General features: G+C 37.7%; 1 protein-coding gene across 1 annotated transcript in view; it reads right to left on the bottom strand.

Annotated features, from left to right (window-relative positions):
* The window catches only part of NRAP (nebulin related anchoring protein), an 81,883-nt gene that overhangs the window by 20,547 nt on the left and 40,100 nt on the right, over nucleotides 1–21,236 (bottom strand). Inside the window, exons 21-32 of the mRNA XM_060768441.2 lie at nucleotides 20,462–20,560; nucleotides 18,974–19,078; nucleotides 17,712–17,819; nucleotides 16,475–16,786; nucleotides 14,967–15,071; nucleotides 13,409–13,507; nucleotides 10,034–10,138; nucleotides 9,278–9,385; nucleotides 7,518–7,628; nucleotides 5,133–5,330; nucleotides 4,695–4,799; nucleotides 2,104–2,202 (exon numbers count right to left, since the gene is read on the bottom strand). Of these exons, the coding sequence (XP_060624424.2) occupies nucleotides 2,104–2,202; nucleotides 4,695–4,799; nucleotides 5,133–5,330; nucleotides 7,518–7,628; nucleotides 9,278–9,385; nucleotides 10,034–10,138; nucleotides 13,409–13,507; nucleotides 14,967–15,071; nucleotides 16,475–16,786; nucleotides 17,712–17,819; nucleotides 18,974–19,078; nucleotides 20,462–20,560 (1,554 nt within the window). The remainder of the gene's footprint in view (nucleotides 1–2,103; nucleotides 2,203–4,694; nucleotides 4,800–5,132; nucleotides 5,331–7,517; nucleotides 7,629–9,277; nucleotides 9,386–10,033; nucleotides 10,139–13,408; nucleotides 13,508–14,966; nucleotides 15,072–16,474; nucleotides 16,787–17,711; nucleotides 17,820–18,973; nucleotides 19,079–20,461; nucleotides 20,561–21,236) is intronic.

Below are 21,236 nucleotides of genomic sequence, written 5' to 3'. Positions count from 1 at the left end.
TGGAATATCCAAGGATGTTAGGTTGCCATGCTTGGCCAGGATTAGAAATCACATTGTCCACAGGCTTCAATCCATGTTTGTGGCCCCAAGAGCATTCAGAGTCCCACCCTACCACTGATATTCTTTTGGGGAAAAAAATGATGCTCCCAAAAGGATCTCAGGAGAATAGTCCTCTAAATACAATGTCTCCCTTCATTTTGTTTTTGCAAAACATTGGTATTAAAAACCCTGAAAGTGAACATTCGTTCACTTTTTTCTTTAAAAAGGATTGATGTGGTCCATAGAGAGTTCAGCAGGTGGTAGAAAACAACACCCAGATCTTTCCACATTGTCAAGGCCAATGCTTCCCAAATATTTCACACTGGTGACAAACTGTTTAGACATGCATCATTTCATGACATACTAATTCAGTTTTACTAGCAAATTGGAGGTTAAACTAATGCTTTATAAGAGATAGGGACACATACCTTGTAATAACAAATTGTATGGGGACACAACATATCTTATTAAAACCTTTCATTTATATTCTTTAAAATATATGATTTGTACAACAATAATATACATTTCCAAGATTTTTTTTTTCATTTCTCTTTAAGTTTGCACGACAAACCTACATACTGCAGCCAATACACTAATGTGTCATGACGCACAGTGTGGAAAGCTCTGGGTTAGCCTGTTACTGACCTTTAGACTTCAGGTTAAAATTGTATTGTTCAGCTGAACCTTTTCTAATGAAACCTTTTCATTTATATCAAATCTTTCTCTTGTAAATCATAGGTTAAATCAATTTACTTATTGTTTTGTTTTCTTTGCATCTTTGTTGTTGATGTTTTATATTTTCATTACAATTCCCCATTAGCATTTACTGAGGGGGGGGGGAGTACAATTCCAAAACATATTTCAAAAGCCACATAAAGGAATATTGGTAAAAATCTCAATCCAAGCAGAGAAATCCTAACTGCTGTGTATATGTGTGAAGTGATAGATGATAGTTGGCAGAGTCACTTTCAAGACTCTGCCAACTCACTCTGGCAAGGGCAAGAGATAAATGGACAACTTTCCCCTCAAATGGGCATAGTAAATCTTTACTTTTCCAAATCACGAATTCAATCTGGAAGGATATTAATTTCTGCTCTCATCCAGTATCAGTGATGGGATTGATCATCAGGCCTCTCAAAAGCTTGAAGTGGGCACAGATCAAAGACTACTGCTAATTCATCCCCAAGGAACTCCATTTTGGGAATCTGCACATACTGAAAAATTACCAGTGGCATATCTACACCTACAGAGCATTTGGGAGTGTTTCTAATTAAATAAATTAAGGTTTGAGGTCAAATAAAACATTGTTTCTTAATATTAAAGATACCAGTAGAAACACTGCGTATTTCAGCCTCAGATTCTGAAATGGCAGTAACAATAAATATAAGCTCTTATACAGACGGGTGCTACAGAAAGAGGTCCAATCTCTAGTTTCTTAAGAGCCTCATTTGATGACATCCCTAGGAACATTCAATAGAGTTCTGAAAATGCCATGAACACTATTTTTCAAAGGAAGTTCCCAGTCTGGCACCTGACAGCTCCCAGGTGTAGTCTTGATTTTTATTTTTATTTTAATGGTGTCATGAATTTGCAAGGGCCACCTGTATGTTTTTAAAAAATCAGAAGCAAGATTCTTGGCCTCAGGTGCATTAAGTGGGTTTCTGAACAAATTATTCAGCACCATATATGTTAACCATCACTACGAGTGTCCTCCTAGTATGCTCCTTCTTTGCATTTCTTTGCATTATGGCTGCTTTCAAGTACAAAAAGAAAGCCCCGTTGTATGAATTCATATCAAATGAATTCATATCAAATAGCTGTTCTGATTTTTGTTGGGTTGTTGTTTAGTTTTAAAGGAGCAATCTGATTGACAAAATGATACTAAATGTTTGTCCGGGAATAATAATACTAAAGAAAGCATCTAACTATGCTAAAGGATAAATCGATGATGCCTTTCCCCTCTTTTGATGTATTATATTTCTCGGAGCTTGCTTCTCTCCTCCCTCCCCAGCTCATTGCATTTTAAACAGCATATTTTCTGATCCACGTTAGGAGAGAGCCTACCTCATTAGCAATCATATTGCTGAATTTTGCATGAAGGAGGCCAGGAGAGTCTGTCACCGATGTGTACTTGAAGGAATCCGGCTGCTGACGGTATTTACTCTGAATTTCACACACAAAGAAAGAGGAATGCAAGAGAGCAAAGCTGTGTAGTAAGATAAGGACATTGTATTTCAAATGAGACTGGTGATTTAGTTCACAGTTTACAATGGAGCCAACAGTAAGGTCTGTTGACCAATATGCCAGTGTAATCCTTTGACCTCATGGCCTATTTAAAAAAAACCAGCAAACCCCAGTAAAAACAAAGTTGGTATTATTTTTATTTTCAAATGTGTTCATGACCTGTATTTTAAATGTGGTCATTATGACATATTCAAGGAGGTATTTCTTTTTATCGTAATAAATATTCAAACGTAGTACATGTCAAGGTAGAAAAGACAAGGCAAAATTGAGTCTAAGGCTGGATCTACACTGCCATATAATGCAGTTTAACTGCATTACATGGCAGTGCAGATTCATATAATCAGTTCAATGCAGTTAATCTGTATTCTGAGACTACATTATATGGCAGTGTAGATCCAACCTTAGCGGGAGAAATTAGTTTTAGGTTATAAGTCACATTTTTGTTTTGATGGGTTGAAAAGCAAAGGTTTTAATACTACACAATTATAGTACTATGCATCTACTAACTGCCTACACAATCTTGGGAGTTATAATTTAGAGAAAGATGTTTAGAATCTCAGCCAGGTAGTTCACGTATCTACCCTAAACAGAAAGTCCATTGCAACTCCGGAGCAGAAATGGACTGGCCCCAGAGGTGGCCACATGCATACTTCTGAATGTACTATGGCAGCAGGTTGGAATCTACATGGTCCAGCAGAGCCTAAATAGCATCAGCCTCACTGGAATGACACCTCACCCTCCATGTTGTGTTTGCCACTCCCAGTCAGCCACAGAGCTCTGTGTGAGTTGCTGTGGTTCCCTGTGTGGACAGTGGTCTAGTCTGAATCAGATCAGATCCAGCAGTCCACATTTGTCCAAAGCTAAAGGAAACTCTGGAACATCTGGGAAACCTTGATCAACCCAATATACCGTAATCCATGATTCTAACCAGAAGTGGAAGCACACTGAGAAGATAGCCAAGAGCCAAGTTCGAATGAGTTCAGATTTTAGTACCCATATAGCTGAGCCTTTATTATCTAAAATCTTGGTATTCCATAGATTATTTTTATGGCAGTTAAACTGGAATCTTAATGCTATAATTGTGTAGTTGTTTAGCTCCATCAGGGATTTAGAACAACTGGTGACCTGAGAATTACAATGCTCCCCTAAATATTTAGATATGGATCCCTGGAGTCAGTTGCCTCTCCCTGTCCTATTATAAAATCCCACATATTTCTGCTGTTAAATATTTGTGACCTTAATACAGATTACTCATGTTACTGCTATATGGTCAGAATGATGCATTGCCCATAGGTAAAAAGTATAAAAAATAAAGTGATGCGTGCAAAGCCTGAATTTGTATCAGCAAACAGTGATGTCAGAACTAAAATAAATGTAAGAAATCACATTGGTATTGGTAAACATCATGACCAGAGCAAAGCAAATATAACTGTACAGGTAGGCAGATTCACATGTTGAGTTCACACATAAAGCAAAATATGCCCCCCCCCCCCAAAAAAAAGACATAGTATTGAAGTTTAAGCCCTTCCTGCTCTCCCTATCATTTCTTAAATAGGGATGTGAGAAAAATCTACTTTGGTAGACTTATGAAAACAAAGCTCAGAAGGCATTCCCTAGTTATGACTTGAATCAACCTGTGCCCTAAAGGCACCAGGTCCCATTTGATCTTTGAAGTAAGCAGGGTTATCTCTGGTTAGTACTTGGATGTGAGATTGCTAATGAATACCAGGGGCTGTCAACACAATTTTAGAGGAAGGAACTGACAAAATCACCTCTAAGAGTTCCTTGCCTAAGAAAACTCAAGGAAATGCATGGGGCCACCATAAATCAATTGATGGGGGTGGGGTGAAGGCTGAGTTTGAAACAATGGAAGTACTGGAGCAAGAAGGAGAAAACCTGGTGAAGAATTAGAGTGCGAATTTTAAAAGTGTGGCTGCCACCCCATGCCTTTGTTTTGCTTCATGTCAGATCCATCCTTTCACTCTGGAGAAAAACCTGAGATTGTGAAAATGGGGGAGGGGAGAGATGGGGAGAGGAAGCAATTCTCTCTCCAGGCCGCTTATGCAGAGCCGCTTGGGTTTTGAGACATTGTGATTCTACGCCTAATAACAGAACACAGGCTTCCTTTCATCTGGAAAGGAACATTTCCTACTATAAAGCATCACCCTAATGTACCAACCACTTGGGTCCTGATTACAGAAGAGAAACTTTGTGAAAGTAGTTAGCAAGGTCTGCAAAACCTTGAACTCCATTCAGTTCACCCAGGACATGAATTGAGTGATCAAATAAAAAGGGAGGGTGGGGAAAGAAGCCCACCCTTAATCCAGGGAGTTACTTTGCCAGCCCAGTTTTACAGAGACATCTGGCAAACCCTTGTTTGTAGTGGAGAAATCAAAACCCTCTTTTGTTACCTCACTGATGAGTTCAGAAGCTTTCTTCTTTGCTTCAATCTCTAAGGTCCCTGGTACAATACAACCAACTCCTCTCATAAAGTTCAAGTCAGACCGGTATATATTCTACAGGAAACCAATCAAAATTAATTTACAAGATGGATTATGAGAGGCAGTGTAGTCATCTAAATGCATTCATTACAAGCAACATCTGCTACACAATACTCTGGTATCATTCAACCATATTCAAATGATATTTGTATGCTTACACACAAAACATATCTAACTCTAGGAAGAGAAAAAAGTAGGAATGCATACACAATAAATATAGGATTTGAACACTATGTAAATATAGAGAAGTGATAAATGGATAATTACAAAGCATACGATTCAAGAGTAGCTGGTAACTCAAACTAATATGTGTAATATATTTACTTTAACCTTGTAAAGGTTAGTTACCTCACTCTGTAGTTTGTAAGCTCTCTTGGCACACCGCATCCTAACATCTTCCGGCAGAGAAACATAACTGTGAAGCAGCTGTCTGTATTGTTGCTCGCTCACCAAAGATTGGGCTTTTTTGGCATGTACTAAATTTACCATGTCCAATGGAAGGTGGAACTGGCTCTTCTGATGATCGAAACTTTTCTTGTAATTTATCTAGGAAGGAAATAAAATGAACTAAATATTCTGTGGAATAAAAACATGATTTGAGAGCCTCTTGAATTTACCAAGCTCATTATTAATTTATGTTTTATGTTTTTATTCTGTTGTTCAATACGTTGCACTGGAACATTTGTTCTAGAGCAAAATATCAATATAATACATCTAGATGATAATGGTTTAAGACCTTAGAGCAAACATTCAAGCTAATTTTGTATATATTCTTAATCATTTCAGAACTGTTCCTTTATTATAAAGGTCTCTCAATGTCCTTGAGAAGAGAGTAGCATGGCTAGGATGGTAATCAGATATGCCCCATAGGCTTGCATTCCTTTTTCCTATCAACACATCAACACAGTGGCCTCTTTCCTTCAATTTTCAGAGTTAATGCTAGAGATGAGTTATGTCAGGACCATAGAATCATAGAGTGGAAGAGACTTCATGGGCCATCCAGTCCAACCCCCTGCCAAGAAGCAGGACAATCACATTCAAAGCGCCTCCAACAGATGGCCAACATTAACAATTAACCATGGTTAGCTTATATTGCCATGTGGAAGTTATCCTAATCCTGGTTGAAAGTAAGCTGGCTATTATTAGCATCACTGGATATTTTAATACTGAAACATGCTTAACTCTGAAAATAAATTATAGAATTGATTGATAAGAGGAAAAGCAGGGGCAAATGTATCGATCTGCAGAATGTATACCAACTCTCATATCAGGCTCAGAGGCCAAACAGAGACCCTGCTGGACCTAGAAGGGGCACACCTCTCTTAATTCTCCCACTCTATAGGAAAACATTGATTTTTTGAATGTTCCCCTTCCTCACCCATGTCCTTTAAAAGCAATGGAGGTTATTGCTTGGGAGCCAATTTTAGGTCCAGCAGAGGCATTGGTTAGATATCGCAGTGTCTAAAATAAGCTGGGAAGAGATGTGGGAAACTAGTCACCCACGGCCACTCAAAGCGATTTTAGCAATTTAAAAAATTGCTCTGCTAATACCACCAAAAGTCTGGAGCTCAGGAGGCTGCAGGCTGCTGTGAATTGCACTTCCCCTCTTCCCCAACCTATAATTTATTTATTTGATTTATTTATCCTATTTATACCCTGCCTTTCTCCACCCCGAAGGGGACTCATGGCGGTTTACATATAGACAATTATTCAGTGCCTTAAAGCAACATAAAATTCCAGCGAACATTAAATTTAAAATTAATACATATTAAACATTTTAAAACTTTGCATTCGGTATTAAAAATCACAGCATCCATAATCATAGTCCAGGGTCGTTCCAATAGTTATTACACATATTCCATATCTATTATTGCACTGCAGATATTCTCCAAAGGCTTGATTCCAAAGCCACATTTTCACTTTCCTTGTGAGGGCCAGGAGGGAGAGGGCTGATCTGTCACAGGGGAGGGAGCTCCACAGCCAAGGGACCTGTGTCTTATCCCCACCAGTCATGCCTGTGAAGAAGGCAGGACCGGGAACAGGGCCTTAATCTCCAAGGTGGTTCATAGGGAGATAAGCTATAACCACTAGTATGAATAGAGTTCCACAAATATTTCACTCCTTTTGAATGCACCATTGCTTTTGGAGGCATGGTCATTGGTTATTGTCAGCACACATGGGATTTCTTGCTTGTCACATCCCAAATATCAGAGTGGGCAACTTACCAGAAACCTGGGGGTCCCAAATGCCCTCATTAGATCTCAATGGCTTCACCCTCTTGATGTACCTTCTTCCCTTCTAAAGATTATTTTAAAATTTCATTTATTTTTCTTCCAAATGTCCTTTACTCTCTGACTGTGTGTGAGTGGAATTCTTCTATGTTTGTGCCCTTCTTGTGGTATTAGCCCTAGGAGATGGATGCCTTTTTAAAACTAGGAAAGAAAGTTGTCCAATGCATGAAGAAGAAACAGTGGGCATTTTGAAAAGAAAAATTACAAATATTCTCCCCCAAATAAATGGGGTGTGAAGCTCTCAGGACCCCCTCACCCAAACGCAGCCTGATAGGCCTTTTGCCTTTTTCCCACCTCTAGTGTACATGGAACCTCTTGATCGAATAGATTACAAAGTTTTATTATTTTATTTTTATATACCCTGTTTTTTCTCCAAATATGGGACCTATGACATAGAATGTTCTGTAGTTTGTTTTTCATTCCCATGCTTTGCACTACTTACATCACTTTGTAGCAAAGCTGCATGCACTGAATGAGAAATATTTATATCATCCAAGCCAGAGGAGTCTATCATCTGTCCTTTTGTTTTCTCAAATGCCTCTTTGTACTTGTACTGAGGGGGAAAATAATGAAAAATAAGGATATGAGAAAGGAAAGGAAATATTGTTCAGAATTGTGTTACAGTTCACTGTGCATTTTAAATGAAGATGAATGAACCATCAAATGACAGGTCCTATGTGAAACTAAAATCAACATCAAACTGGAGATTGTAAAGGTAAAGGTTTCCCCTTGACATTAAGACTAGTCGAGTCTGATTCTGAGGGGTGGTGCTCATCTCCATTTCTAAGCTTCCAAGGTCATGTGACCAGCCTGACTGCATGGAACGCCATCACCTTCCCACCAAAGTGGTTCCTATTGATCTACTCACATTTGCATGTTTTCAAATTGCTAGGTTGGCAGAAGCTGGGGCTAACAATGGGAGTTCACCCCATCCTGCAGATTCGAACCACCAACTTTCCAATCAGCATGTTCTGCAGCTTAACAGTTTATACCACCACCACAGCCCCCATATCAAACCAGGTACATTTTGTTAAAAACAGGATTTAGAACATTTAGGTTATTATTAAAATACAATTTTTCTCTTCTTTTCTCTTTTTAAAAACTAAATTTATAGTTTCAGGGAGAATCTTAAGAACTGCAAGGTTGTAAATTTTAGCTGTATCAGCATGCCTTAAAATATAATACAATATGGGAGAGAAGATATATATTTTTGGCACTGAAAAACACTTCTGAAGAACTGCTATTTTTATGCCATATTCTCTGTTTCCTAACAGATCAGAGATAATAGGTTGTTCAGTCTAATAACTGACCCTAATTGCTTTGCATAATTATTACATTTAGTTGTATACCACTTTAGAAGATTCTACTCAAATGGGTTTTTGGCTCTTCTCTAAAAGGTTATGATCTCTAAGAGGTCATACTTTTCTAAAAGACTACTGCGAAGAACTTTAGTGTAGTTTCACAAAACATCAAGCTCTTCCCTATTTCATTAAAGATAGTTCACAGTCCATAGGTCCATAGAATGTAATCCACTATTGAACTCGAGAACATATTTTGCAATTTCTATAAATAACTTTATTATTATTACATCATCATCATCATCATCATCATCATCATTACAGTTTATATTGCATTAGAGCTGTCCTGCCCTATTAGTCTCAAATTTGCACCTGCCCACATTTCTCGGCTATTGGTTGTTTGTTGCTTGGTTATGTTTGATAATGTCTTAAATTTTATTGGTTTTTTTGTTTTAATACAGTTGATTGTTATATGTTTTAATTGTATTACTTTGCAGCCTTGTTTTATATTGTGCTTGGACCCCATGTAAGCTGCCCAGAGGCCCTTCGGGGAGATGGAGGTGGGATATAAGAATAAAGTTATTATTGTTATTAGTTATTATTAACCTCTCTGAGTTGCCCTGAGGACTGAGAAGAGCGGTATACAAATATAGTAAAAAAAAAAATTATTATTATTATTATTATTATTGCCATCATCATCATCATTACCCTGCTTTATCTCTCCCGAAGGAGACTCAAAGCAGCTTGACATAAAAGCATTAGCATATAATTTAAAACTTAGAGTTTGTTGATTTCTAGTACGGTTTTCAGATCTATGCCTTCTTTCTGCTTCACATTTCCAAGAAAATTCCTCCCAACAGTATTCTTCTTCTAAGATCAGAGTGTTTGTATTGAAGAAACTTACATCACTTATAATGTCAGAAGTGGCCTTTGCTGTCTGGAAAGGAATGGCATCCAGTTTTAGTTTATAACCACCATCTCTCATCTTGCTCCAGGATTCCTTGTAGCGAGTCTGTTTGGAAATGTAAACATAACCAACTTGCATTTATTGACATCTGATGGTCTCTCATATAATGTGCATGACTGTATGCCTAGAAAAACTATTTGTTAATAGAATGGTCCGAGAACTTTTATTGCCTGAGGCAAAGTACACAATGGAATTATCTATGTTTATTTTACACATATCCAATACAGAAGTCTCTCAAAGTGATAACTGGTAACAATGGCAGGGGAGCAAGCATCCCTTGACTACATGTGAGGGCTGCAAGTTAAGGTATAGAACCAGTTGCAAAGCACTGACAGCTATGCCTTCCACCTTCTTACTATATTCCACCCACAGGATCTCCCATGCAGAGATATCCACATCACTTTGCCAATTCCACTATTTTTATGGGTACAACTTTAGACCAATTACATTTCAATTTAAGATTACACTGTGAAAATATCCTAACTCTATCACACTCTGAGGCAGCAGATTCCACTACCCAACAGCTTATACTATAAATATGGGTTTTTTTCTTAACGTTTAAGGGGAATCTCTTTTCCTGTAGTTTGGGTACATTGCTCCATGTCTTAGTCTCAGGAGCAACAGAAAAAAGCTTGCTCCCTCCTCAATTTCATAGGATTTTCTTAGACAAGGAATGGTGGTGGAAAATCTTACCTCACTGATATTCAGAGCATTCTGTTTAGCTTGAAAGATCTCAGGAAGTTCTGCCGTTTGAGTATAATGATGCTTGACATTTTCTCCCTGCTCCTTATATAGACGCTATAAAATACAAGACAAATACCATTTAGCATATCTAGTAATGAAGGGGATGGAAATGCAGTTCTATCATCATTTTCCCCTGTAAATATTACAAAACACAGTGCAAACATCAAAATGGAAGAGTGTACTTATGAATCAGATGTCCTCCTCTTCTCCATATGAACCTGGCTAAACAATTCAAATTACTTCTGAGACCCTTATCTGGGTTTCACTTTCACTAACATATGGGTGATAGGGAGCAAAGGTGTGCCTGTTTTGATTGTACCAAGAAGAATCGGGAAGAGCTTTCCATCGAAACGGCATCCTCCATCTTTTTTACGGGCTTCCACCCGTTTCGGAAATGACGTTTTAGGGATGGAGGATGCTGGGTGCGCTGGGAGCCAATCCTGCGCTCCCAAGCACCGTGGCTGATTGTGATTGGGCGGGCTGCCCTTTAAAAGCGGCTCCGCGTGGCCGCATTGCTCATTGCTGGGGAAGGCGAGGAGACGGGAGGTTCGGGAGGGAGGCTTGGCTTGCATTCATTCATTGCTTGCATTCATTCATTCCCTGGGCTGGGAGCAGCGGGGAGGCTTTGCTGTTCGCTCCACAACAGGGCAAGCATTTTTAAATATTTCTGAAAAATATCTTTCTTTTATTCTTAAAAAAATTCAAAAAATATTCTAAAAAAAGAAAAGACCCTTGTGTGCCTGTGTGTGTGAGTTTGTCCCTGTCTTGTGGCTGTGTTCGCTCCACAACAGGGCAAGCATTGTTAATTTTCCATTTTTAAATATTTCTGAAAAATATCTTTCTTTTATTCTTAAAAAAATTCAAAAAATATTCTAAAAAAAGAAAAGACCCTTGTGTGCCTGTGTGTGTGAGTTTGTCCCTGTCCTGTGGCTGTGTTCGCTCCACAACAAGGCAAGCATTGTTAATTTTCCATTTTTAAATATTTCAAAAAATATTTATAAATAAATATTTCAAAAAAATTCAAAAAATATTCTAAAAACGAAATTAACGAAATTAACGAAATTTCGTAAATACTGAACTTTTTCAAAGGAAAGTTTTATAATTATTTTAAATATCGAAACGCAAAAAACCCCCAAATACAAATCGATTTTAGAAACAATTTTTTGCGTTGTTACCCAGGCCTAATATAAATAGTCTGAGATCATTGTAACATATAATTTTTCAATACTGTTCCATTACTTGGCGGAGGCCACTAGGGGGTGCTAGACAGAGAAGGATTGTCCATTTTATGGGGGGGGGGATGGTTGAAGGAGTTAAACCATTTTCTCATTTTCCTGTTATTTCCCCCACCCATGTCACCATCTTTGAAACAACCCTCGTTTATGACATGGGAAAGAGGGGAAGGGGAATAACCAGCAAAATGGGGGAAATGGTTTTCCTCCATCAACTCCCTTCCAATGTCTATGCGCCCTTTTGGAGTCTGCCCGGATAATGAAATAGTGCCAATTGTTCTATATACTCATGTATAAGTCTAGAAATGTTATTTAAAAAATCAACCCAACAAAACGGGGTTGACCTATCCATGGGCAATGTAAGTTCTCTCTTTTTTAAAGAAGCATCTCCTTCTCTGAGTAGAGTGGCAACAGGCAAGAGCTTAGTCAATCAATCAAACAAACTTTATTCATATCCCTCTCCATGGGGACTCAGGGCAGCTTGCAACATGAAGTCAGCCATGCAATGCCTCAAAAATAATAAACAATATGTTGAGCAATAAATAAACAATATAAGCATTCTGTCATAAAACAAATCATAATAAAAAACCAAGAAAACACTTCCATTCTGGGAGAATCTGAGGCCCTTTCTACACTGCCCTATATCCCAGAATCTTATCCCAAAATATCTGTTTACCCCAGATTATATGGCAGTGGAGACTCATATAATCCTGTTTAAAGCAGATAATCTGGGATCAGATCCTGAGATATAGGGCAGTGTAGATCCAGCCTTAATGAAGCATTGGCACACATTCGCCACCACAGCATGGCTTCTGGCCTATTTAAATACCTGGGCATTCATGTCTTCAACCATGCAGAAATATGGTCTCTAAGAACTAGAGATGTGAACTCTGCAAGTTGCTTTTGCTGATATCTCTGAATAGTGATCTTAAACAATGTGCTATTTAAAGATATATAAATGTTAAGTCTTCTATTCTAAAATACGTTGCATGGAACTGAGCTGCACTTTGTAGGTTGGGAAGCAATTGTATGAAAGCAGAGAATACTTTGCAAGGGAGGAGGCTATTGCACTAAAGTTGTTCATGAATAAATATATTAGTTGTACCAAGTAAATTTAATGACACAAAAGCTTTAATTTTAAATATATATACTAATGTTTTAATGAATTTTCATTATTTTAATTAGAAGCCACTGGTGGCGCAATGGATTAAACCCTTGTGCTGACAGGATGGAAGACTGACAGGTTAGAGGTTTGAATCTGGAAGAGCTCAGATGAGCTCCCTCTGTCAGCTCCAGCTCCCCATGTGAGAACATAAGAGAAGCCTCCCACAAGGATGGTAAAAAATAAAAAAATATCCAGGTGAATGTGTCCTTGCAGACAGCCAATTATCTCACACCAGAAGCGACTTGCAGTTTCTCAAGTCATTTCTGACACAAATAATAATAATTTGCAGTATGTCATATTTATTGTTAGCTGCCTTGAGTTCTCATATCAGGTGAAAGGCAGATAAAAATAAACAAATACATTAAAAATGTCCAAACTTTAAAATTACATCTGGCTTCATCTACTAAGCCTTTTGACCCATTGTATGTTTTGGGCTCCATTGCTTGGAGTACCTGCATACATGGTTAGGCAATTATTTTCAAGTGATAGCTAAAATAACCAATCAGGGGGAAATTATCAATGGCAATGCATTGCTAACCCAATCTGAAAGTAATATCCAGTCAGGTGTCTTTTTTTGTTGGTGTTTATGCTATACCCTGAAAAATAAAAATAAAAACTCCTAAATTGCCAGTATATGGCATTGATAGGATTGTACATTTCAGCTATTACATTTAAATCTATGTGAATAAGGATGAAATTCTGCTCCACTTGTATACGGGAGTTTCCCATGGGACTCAATGGAGAATGGAAGGTTTCCATTCTAATGAAAAGTGGGCTTTGTAAGATTCACATGATTAGAACACAAGTTTTTCAGTTCCTGGGAATTATTTCAGTGATAGGGAATGAGAAAGAAAGCCAGGGCTTCAATCAGGTCGTTCAAAGAGGATACCACTCTTATAATCATAATGTATATACATTATAACTTACATCCACAGCCTGGTTATAACTAATTCTAGCCTGGATCATCTCAGGAGTGTCTTTAATACTGGTAAACTTCAAAGCATATGGATGCTGACGGTACTTCTTCTGTTGAGCAGAAAAAGATCAAAGCTGTGAATTTTGTGCAGCTCTTTCATGCTATTTGAAAGAAAAAAAATCATAGGTTGCTTGAGATTAGAGTGAATTTGTGAACATAATTATTATTCCTCTTTCCTCAGCTTTATCTCCTAGGAACTTTCAGATTAATATTTGTTTCCATTTAACAATAACCTTTACTGATGTAATAGTAAAGAACTTGCGTTTAAATTTAAGGAAAATATTTCCAGCTGATCTTCTGCCTACTAAAACACCCAAGGTCCCATGAGTGAAATATGTTTTCCAAAAGGTCTGGAAATAGAAAACCACATTTTGCATTAAGAAACCTTTGAAAGCAAAATAAAGGTATTCAATAGTAAGGGCATTGTTTTCATATATTGTTTCAAATGTTATGTTTCCTTTCAATGATGCAGACAAAATGCCTTTCCCAATACCACATTTCAAACCCAGCAGTAATCATGCTATCAATAAAATGCATTAGATGTCTATCTCTTACAAACTAATATTTCACAATCCTAAGAAAAAGGATTATATTAAATAGGGGAAATAACACATTTTCCAGGTGCTGCCATTCAAATGCTGGGAGGAAAGCAGGAGGAATGCAATGATCCCACGATAGAAGTGTCATTCTAAGAAAAATGCAGGGACAGTCCTTGCAAGAAAAAAAAATCCCTGAAACCAGAGGGAGGAAAAATAACAATTAAGAAAGTGGAAGTGAAGTGGTATGAAAGAGGCATCAGTTGCTGTTGTAGCTAAGCATTCATCTCTCTTGTCTCACTGTAACCTGTGGTCTGAAACAATAAAACACACTACAAACATGTGGACAAAATGATATGAGCATGTGCACCATAGACAATGATACCTCTCCTCATATTGGCTTCACTTCCTTGCCTATCTTCAGCTGAGTATTCAGAAAAATCTTTCAAGTAGATCAAATTAACCCAATGCTCAGAGGCTGAAGTGTTATATACTTTAAGTGTGAGTAATTCATTTTAAAATCATCAACAAAAAATAATTTCAGAATGATCAGCACTTCAGAATCATCACCAAATGCATTATTTCCTTGGGCTGAAGAGAACAACCGAGAGGGAGGTTTTGTGTAAAAGTAGGTCCTTGGTGCCATGAATTTACCTTCTGTGGCTTTCCCTTGATTCGCTTCATTAAAAAACGTGAGCTAGTGGGGTAGCAATTGAGCATTGTTTGATTGTCATTATTATTCATGATATCATTTGTCACCTACTTTGTTTTTGCAAAGGCTATATGGACTCCCACTGTTTTGTGTTTGGTATCTGACTTCCCTCTAATTATGAGTCCTATTCCCAGTTTTGAGAGCTTTCATGTGGGAAGCCTTTTTCTTTCCAGTCTTTGAGTGGAAATTATTTTAATTTTATACAGACATTTTACACACATTATGCAGCAAGTTTTGTTACGTGCTGTCATGAAATCTCACCTCGCTAATGAGTTCTCCTGCCTTCTTAGCCTGCTTCACATTTAATGACCCAGTGGCGATCCATCCGACGCCTTTCATCCAGTTCAAATCTGCTCTGTATCGGTTCTGACAAAAGGGAAAGAAAATGCCCCATTGTTGCTGCTCAGACATTAAAAATGCCACCTAAAGAATTCACACATCAGATCACCAGCTGAGCCAAATTAGTGCCTGCGTTTGTTTTATCCACTTCTTTGCAGTTGCTAGTAGGAATGAAGGTGGGAGGAATTAAGAAAAGAGATGGTGATAATGCTAACAAAACATTTCTGCTATAAGATTTTGGGAGGAAATATATTTTTAAAGCCTTTTAAAACTCTCTATTATAGCTTGTGAAATGTCTTATGTTTAAACCAGCTCTGTAGTAATGTTTAATATCAAAGACAGTGCAGGAATGTTTTGGAAGGTTTCTCAGCGTGCTTTCTTTCCTGTCCCATTAGTTAAGTATTGCAATACTTAACTAAGGATGTACTAGCTAAGCAGGCTTGAGGTGGACATTTGGACATTGAAAGGATTCAGTGGATGTGAATATGTGAGTGACTCCCATAATCAATTTTCACATTGACTCATATATTTCTCTGTGGCCATGGGTGTATGTGTATGAGGGGAAGCTTGAAGGAGACAAAGGGAAAAAGAGATAACTATGATCTGGTGCCTAGACAATTCTATTATTGGAGAGAAGCAGAACATTTCTCTTGAAACATTATACCCATGTAAAAGTTCCTACGTGGGCTGTTCTCAACCTGTGGGTCCCCAGATGTTTTGGCCTTCAACTCCCAGAAATCCTAACAGCTGGTAAACTGGCTGGTATTTCGGGGTTGAAGGCCAAAACACCTGGGGATCCACAGGTTGAGAACCACTGTTCTACATCTCTACAATTTTCTAAACTGGCCTCATCCCCAGATAGAATCTAACATTACAAGAATGGCCAAAATAAAACACATATAACCCCAAATGCAATCACTTTATTTGAGGTCTATATATGTTTTGGACCAGATGGGGCAGAACATTTGGTTGATATATTTCACTTGATATATCTCACCGCTATAATATACTTCATAACCAGAAAACTATTGTTATTTAAATTTCTCCATTACTAGATTCAACTTCCACCATGTTTAAAACGAGGAGGAATTTCGAGCAATATTACTGAAAATATTATTTATCATGAAAAGCAGGGAGGATCCTCTAAGTTCAGAAGCAGAATCCTATGAATGAAATACCTCTTCAAAGAAAATTCAGACTTCACAAATTCTCATTCTAAATACTAGAATCTCAGTTTTAGAAGCTCTACATCTTCTGTCATTGTTAGACAAGGTAGGGAAAAGCCCAGTTTGGAAGAGTGACTTTTGATGACAGTATATCTCCCAGAATCTCTCAGACAACATAGCTGGAGAATGCTGGCATTTCCTCCCCAACTAATTTTTCTCCAGTCCCTTGAGTAGACTGAATACAAGTTATGCAGCATAACTTACATCACTTTGTAAGCCATAGGCCCACTTGGCCCATTCTGTCTTCATGTCAGTAGGTAGAGCAGTGTAACAGTGTGCAATTGTCTTGTATCCTCTGTCCGTGGCCAGATCTTGTGCTTTCTTGGCATGAACAAGATTAATCATATCCATGGATAAGTGATATTGACTCTTCACATCCTCAAATGCCTTTTTATATTCCAGGTCACTCTGCATTTTTGATACATGAAGCGAGTGAGCCATTTGTGAGTCTTCACTTGCACCTTTCACCCCAATCAACTGTCCTCTGGTCTTCTCATAATTCTCCTTGTACTTTATCTATAAAGAGGGAAAACGAACATTTGAGGATCTAAAATAATCACAGTATCTAGACCAAGATTATTCACTGACAATGAACAGCAAATATAGCTAACATGTTGTCCCCTCATAAAACTACATGCATCTCATTTTAAGCATGATAAAGCAATCATTTAAAGCAAGGTGGACAACTGGTCTAGGAGCTAATATTCATATTTCTTGGCAGCACATGCTGTCAGGAAACAAACAAAACCCATCATAAAAGTACTAAAATCCACTTTTTGTTTAGAAAAGTTAGCTTGTTTTTCTTAAACAATGGAGAGGGGATTGAAAACTATTTAAAAGATGAATTAACACTCGTGAAGGCTCCCAGAGATTAAATTCACCCTCCCTTTTTTGGACAGAAGAAAGGATTGTCCAGAGGAATGCAATAATTGTCTTGAAGGACTGGATGATGTTCCCTGGCTGTGGTTCTCCCACTTCGAATCTAAAGCATGTTTGTCCTGCAGAACAAGAACTATAGAGCTAGTAATAAAAAGTAAACAGTATACATATATTGCCAAAGGGCTCTAATGAGAATAAACACATTTTTCTTGGTTCCAAAAAGAGGATATTTCCCATTTATACTTTATCCTCGGTGTAACTTGGATCTGAATCAACTTATTATATATATAACACTACAGTCATATGCAGTGAGGATCTTACTGTGTTCAAACAGGCTAATACCATGCTACAAGTGACGCCTCATCATCATCAAAATATGGTCAAAATGGCAAATGTTGTCAGCGGAACAGGACATTTTTTTATCTTCTGTTGCATTCCTTTATCTATACCTGCCTTTGCTCGCAAAGTTAGGATTCAAGTTGGTTTACAGGTCAATAGATAGATAGATATCAAAACATTTTTCTCCTGCAGGAAAATGTATTCTGCTAGAATCAGTACTCACATCACTTGCCAGGTCCCTCTTTGCTTTAGCTGTCAGGAAGGGTATTGCATCAAGGTGAAGTTCAAATCCTTTCTCCTTCTGCTTCTCCCAGCTGCTCTTATAGATTTTCTAAGAATACGTCAAAACTTCCATTACATTTTTGTTGTGTACTGTAGCATAGCCATAATGCATACAATTCAAAAGGAATCAGATCCTTATTGATGGAGAAGATATTTAAGGGAAGTGCAATTGTCACCAATTCGATTAAGAATGTGATTTCAACTATTTTGGTTGGACTTCGGTTTTATTCAGAACCTTTTTTATTTTAAAATCTGGATCTAAAACTGTATCTTGAGGTATTGAAATGACTAGCACTGAGGAACCAAAACAGCAATAATTTTGAGATTTTTAAAACACAAATTTTAGAGACTAAATAGTAATCCCTTCAGAATACAACCCTTTTGCAAAAATGCAAAAAGTAGCTCTGGGGGTTGGTATTGATTCCTATTTTAAAGTGTTCTTTTTTTTAAAAAAAGTGAACAGTGAACTGAATGTGCTTGCTTTTTAAAAAGAGAACATTTTTTAAAGCAGGTACATTCAATTCGCTGTTCATTCTTTGTAGTTCATGTTGCTGTCTGCACTCTGGTGTGTATTTAACGTACACACAATACAAACAGAAAGAAGACGAAAAGTAAAGAGAAAAATACCAAGCCAGATGCCTTTTGCACTCACAGCTTCCCTAGATTAGTGACATTGGACTAAAACCCAAAAGAGCTGAATCAAGGTTCAAAGTTCAAGTACAGCAACACAGAAGAGCACAGCTGAAGACCTGAAGCTATGATCATCAATAGTTAAGGTCTGCAGTGAAAGTCATAGCGAAAGACACTATCTCAGGGACCTTAAGGACACTGAGTTACAGAAACAGTATTTTAAAGGCTTATAAAACAGATATCAACTAATTCAACAGGTATTTTCTCTCCCTAACAAACCCTAGTTTATCTATGTTCATGTTTTAGCAGGATTTTCAGATAAGCTATGTTCCCTGGGATTTTTTGTGAGATGGAGAGATCATTGGGCATTTGAAACATGATAAGATAACAATAGAGTTTTGCAATATAGATGTATCCTAAGGTACTTTTGAGGAAGAATCATTGAGTTAGATAAATATTACAACAATAGCAATGGAAACTAAGTGTAAACAAGATGTTATAATGTTGAAACAATCAAAAATGGACCAAAAAAAACCCACAATAGCATGGAAATCCATATGTATCAATCTATACCTCACTAATGTTTGCTGCATTTATTCTGGCCTGCGTGAAGAGAGGCTCATCTTTGCTGATGGTGTAATTGTGAAGAAAATCTTCTTTTCCTGATCTGTATGCAATCTGTTTCCAAAGACAAACAACAGCAAAAGGCAGTAAATCAAATACTATCTATTTTGATGTTAAGAAAGAAAAATCAAATTCCCACCTAAAACTACAGGTAACAAAACATTTCTGAAATACTTGTGATATTAGGTTGTCTGTCTACCTTTCTTCACAGTGGAATCCACATTTGCTGATAGTTTCAACTAATCTGAAATTATCAATCACCATAACAAAAGGAGGTAAAAAGTTCTAGAGGTAATGGTGCTCATGTGCGTGAAATTTGTTCCTATTGTTTATTCCATTTCTTTCGTGTCTTCAGTTTCTTCGGATGCACAAAACAGAAAGCCCCCTCCACATACGAAAATCTGCTCAACACAAAAGCCTGCTTTCGTGTTGAGCCGAAATTGCCTCCTTGCTGTATTTGGGCAGGCCTGGAGCTAGGCTGCGGGCACACTCTGTACCTGCCTGCAGACCCTGCCCCACACACACACTCAGAGAGTGTGGCAGGGCATGTGTGGTGGCTGGCAGGGCTTGTAGGCATGCTCCAGGTCTGCACATACACACTCTCTGAGAGTGTGGCGGGGCATGTGTGGTGGCTGGCAGGGCCTGTAGGTGCACTCCGGGCCTGTCTGCAGGCCCCGTCAGGTTTACCCCGAAAGCACAAGACTAGTGTTCAGCTAATGCTTATGTGTTCTGTTAGCACAAGTGAATGCCTAATATAATTATGTTGAAATGGGTTATGAATGTACTTGTGATACGGCTTGAACACTGGTTTTCACAGTGGCTTGTGCACATGAAATCACAAGAATCTAAATAGTGTACAACAGAATGACACCATCAAATATGAAAACTTCTTTGAAATATTATAAAAATTGGTTGTAGTCCAGATTAGTTCCCACCATTTCTACTATGTTCGTAATCTGAAGGTCATGCATTAATGCAAGGTAAATGAAACATATTATATATATAGAATCCCCAAGTACATGTTAAACAATGAACAAGATTTTTAAATCGAATAATCTAATCCAGATACCCTGTGAAAGAGACAGCACAATTTTAACAATAGTCAGATGAAAGACCGACTACAGAGGTCCATGCAGATATTCTAAAAGATCCAATTTAATCTTTTTTCTCTTTAGTTAGGTACATGGCCTTTATCACCGTAGCATCTGAAACCTGGTCAGCACGCATCTTGATACCCTTTGGGTTTAAAGGTTTCCTACCTGTGGAAGTACAGGTAAATCAAAAAAAATCTTAGAAGTGTACCTCAAACCTATGCAAAGCAATGGCAGATGTTCATGACTGGATCCTATTGCTTTTCAGTGGTGGTCCCTGTCCCCAAGAATTACCTGTTTTAATGATAAAAAATCAGTGTGGAGAAATAGTAAAGTAGGGACTCACATCACTCTGCAGTTCCTGGCTTTTCTTCGCATGTTTGATCTGGGAACTGTCTGCCACACTTGTGAACTTTAGAGCATCAGCCCTCTGTCTGTACTTTTTCTAATTAAAATACAGTTTTAAAAGAAAAGAAAAGATGAGTCAGGTCTCACTGCCATATTTTTCAAAGGTTAAAAATGGAGATGTTATGCCTTTCACTTACTACCAGTATAAGCAACAGAAATTGAAGCTTTTTATGTGACCTCCAATGCAGAAATAAAGCAATATCTGGCGGCTAAGTATGTATAGTGGGAACATTATTTTGTTTAATAATAATAATAATAATAATAATAATAATAATAATTCACTAATTAATGTAAACATAATTGTGGATAAGCTTTTCCCCACATATACATTCTGGATGCACACAGACATATGCTCATACACATTGATATCTATATATAGGAAATGGCAATGTCTACTCTGTAATAGAAGATTTTACAAATGAGAATGTGATCAAACTTCAGGTAATTAGATAAACACTTAACAGCTCTTTCTTGTTTTTGAGAAAGCACAGCTAGTAAAGGGGCTGTAAATGTTTTGGATACTGTATTCTGAGTTTAGATTAAAAGACTGCACAGGAAAGTTTTATTGAGAAGAAAAGTTAAAGTTATCAAATGAACTCATTACTTTTTGGCAATGGAAATCATAGCTGCGAGTAGCCAGATCAGGGTCACAATAGGGGCTAGAACAGTGGTTCACAACCTGAGGGTCCCCAGGTGTTTTAGCCAACAACTCC

Source organism: Anolis sagrei, chromosome 3 (genome assembly GCF_037176765.1).
Source record: "Anolis sagrei isolate rAnoSag1 chromosome 3, rAnoSag1.mat, whole genome shotgun sequence".
In the NCBI taxonomy this organism is placed as follows: Eukaryota; Metazoa; Chordata; class Lepidosauria; order Squamata; family Dactyloidae; genus Anolis; species Anolis sagrei.
Note: the sequence above shows the minus strand (reverse complement) of the source record. Positions and strands in the feature narration are given on the sequence as shown.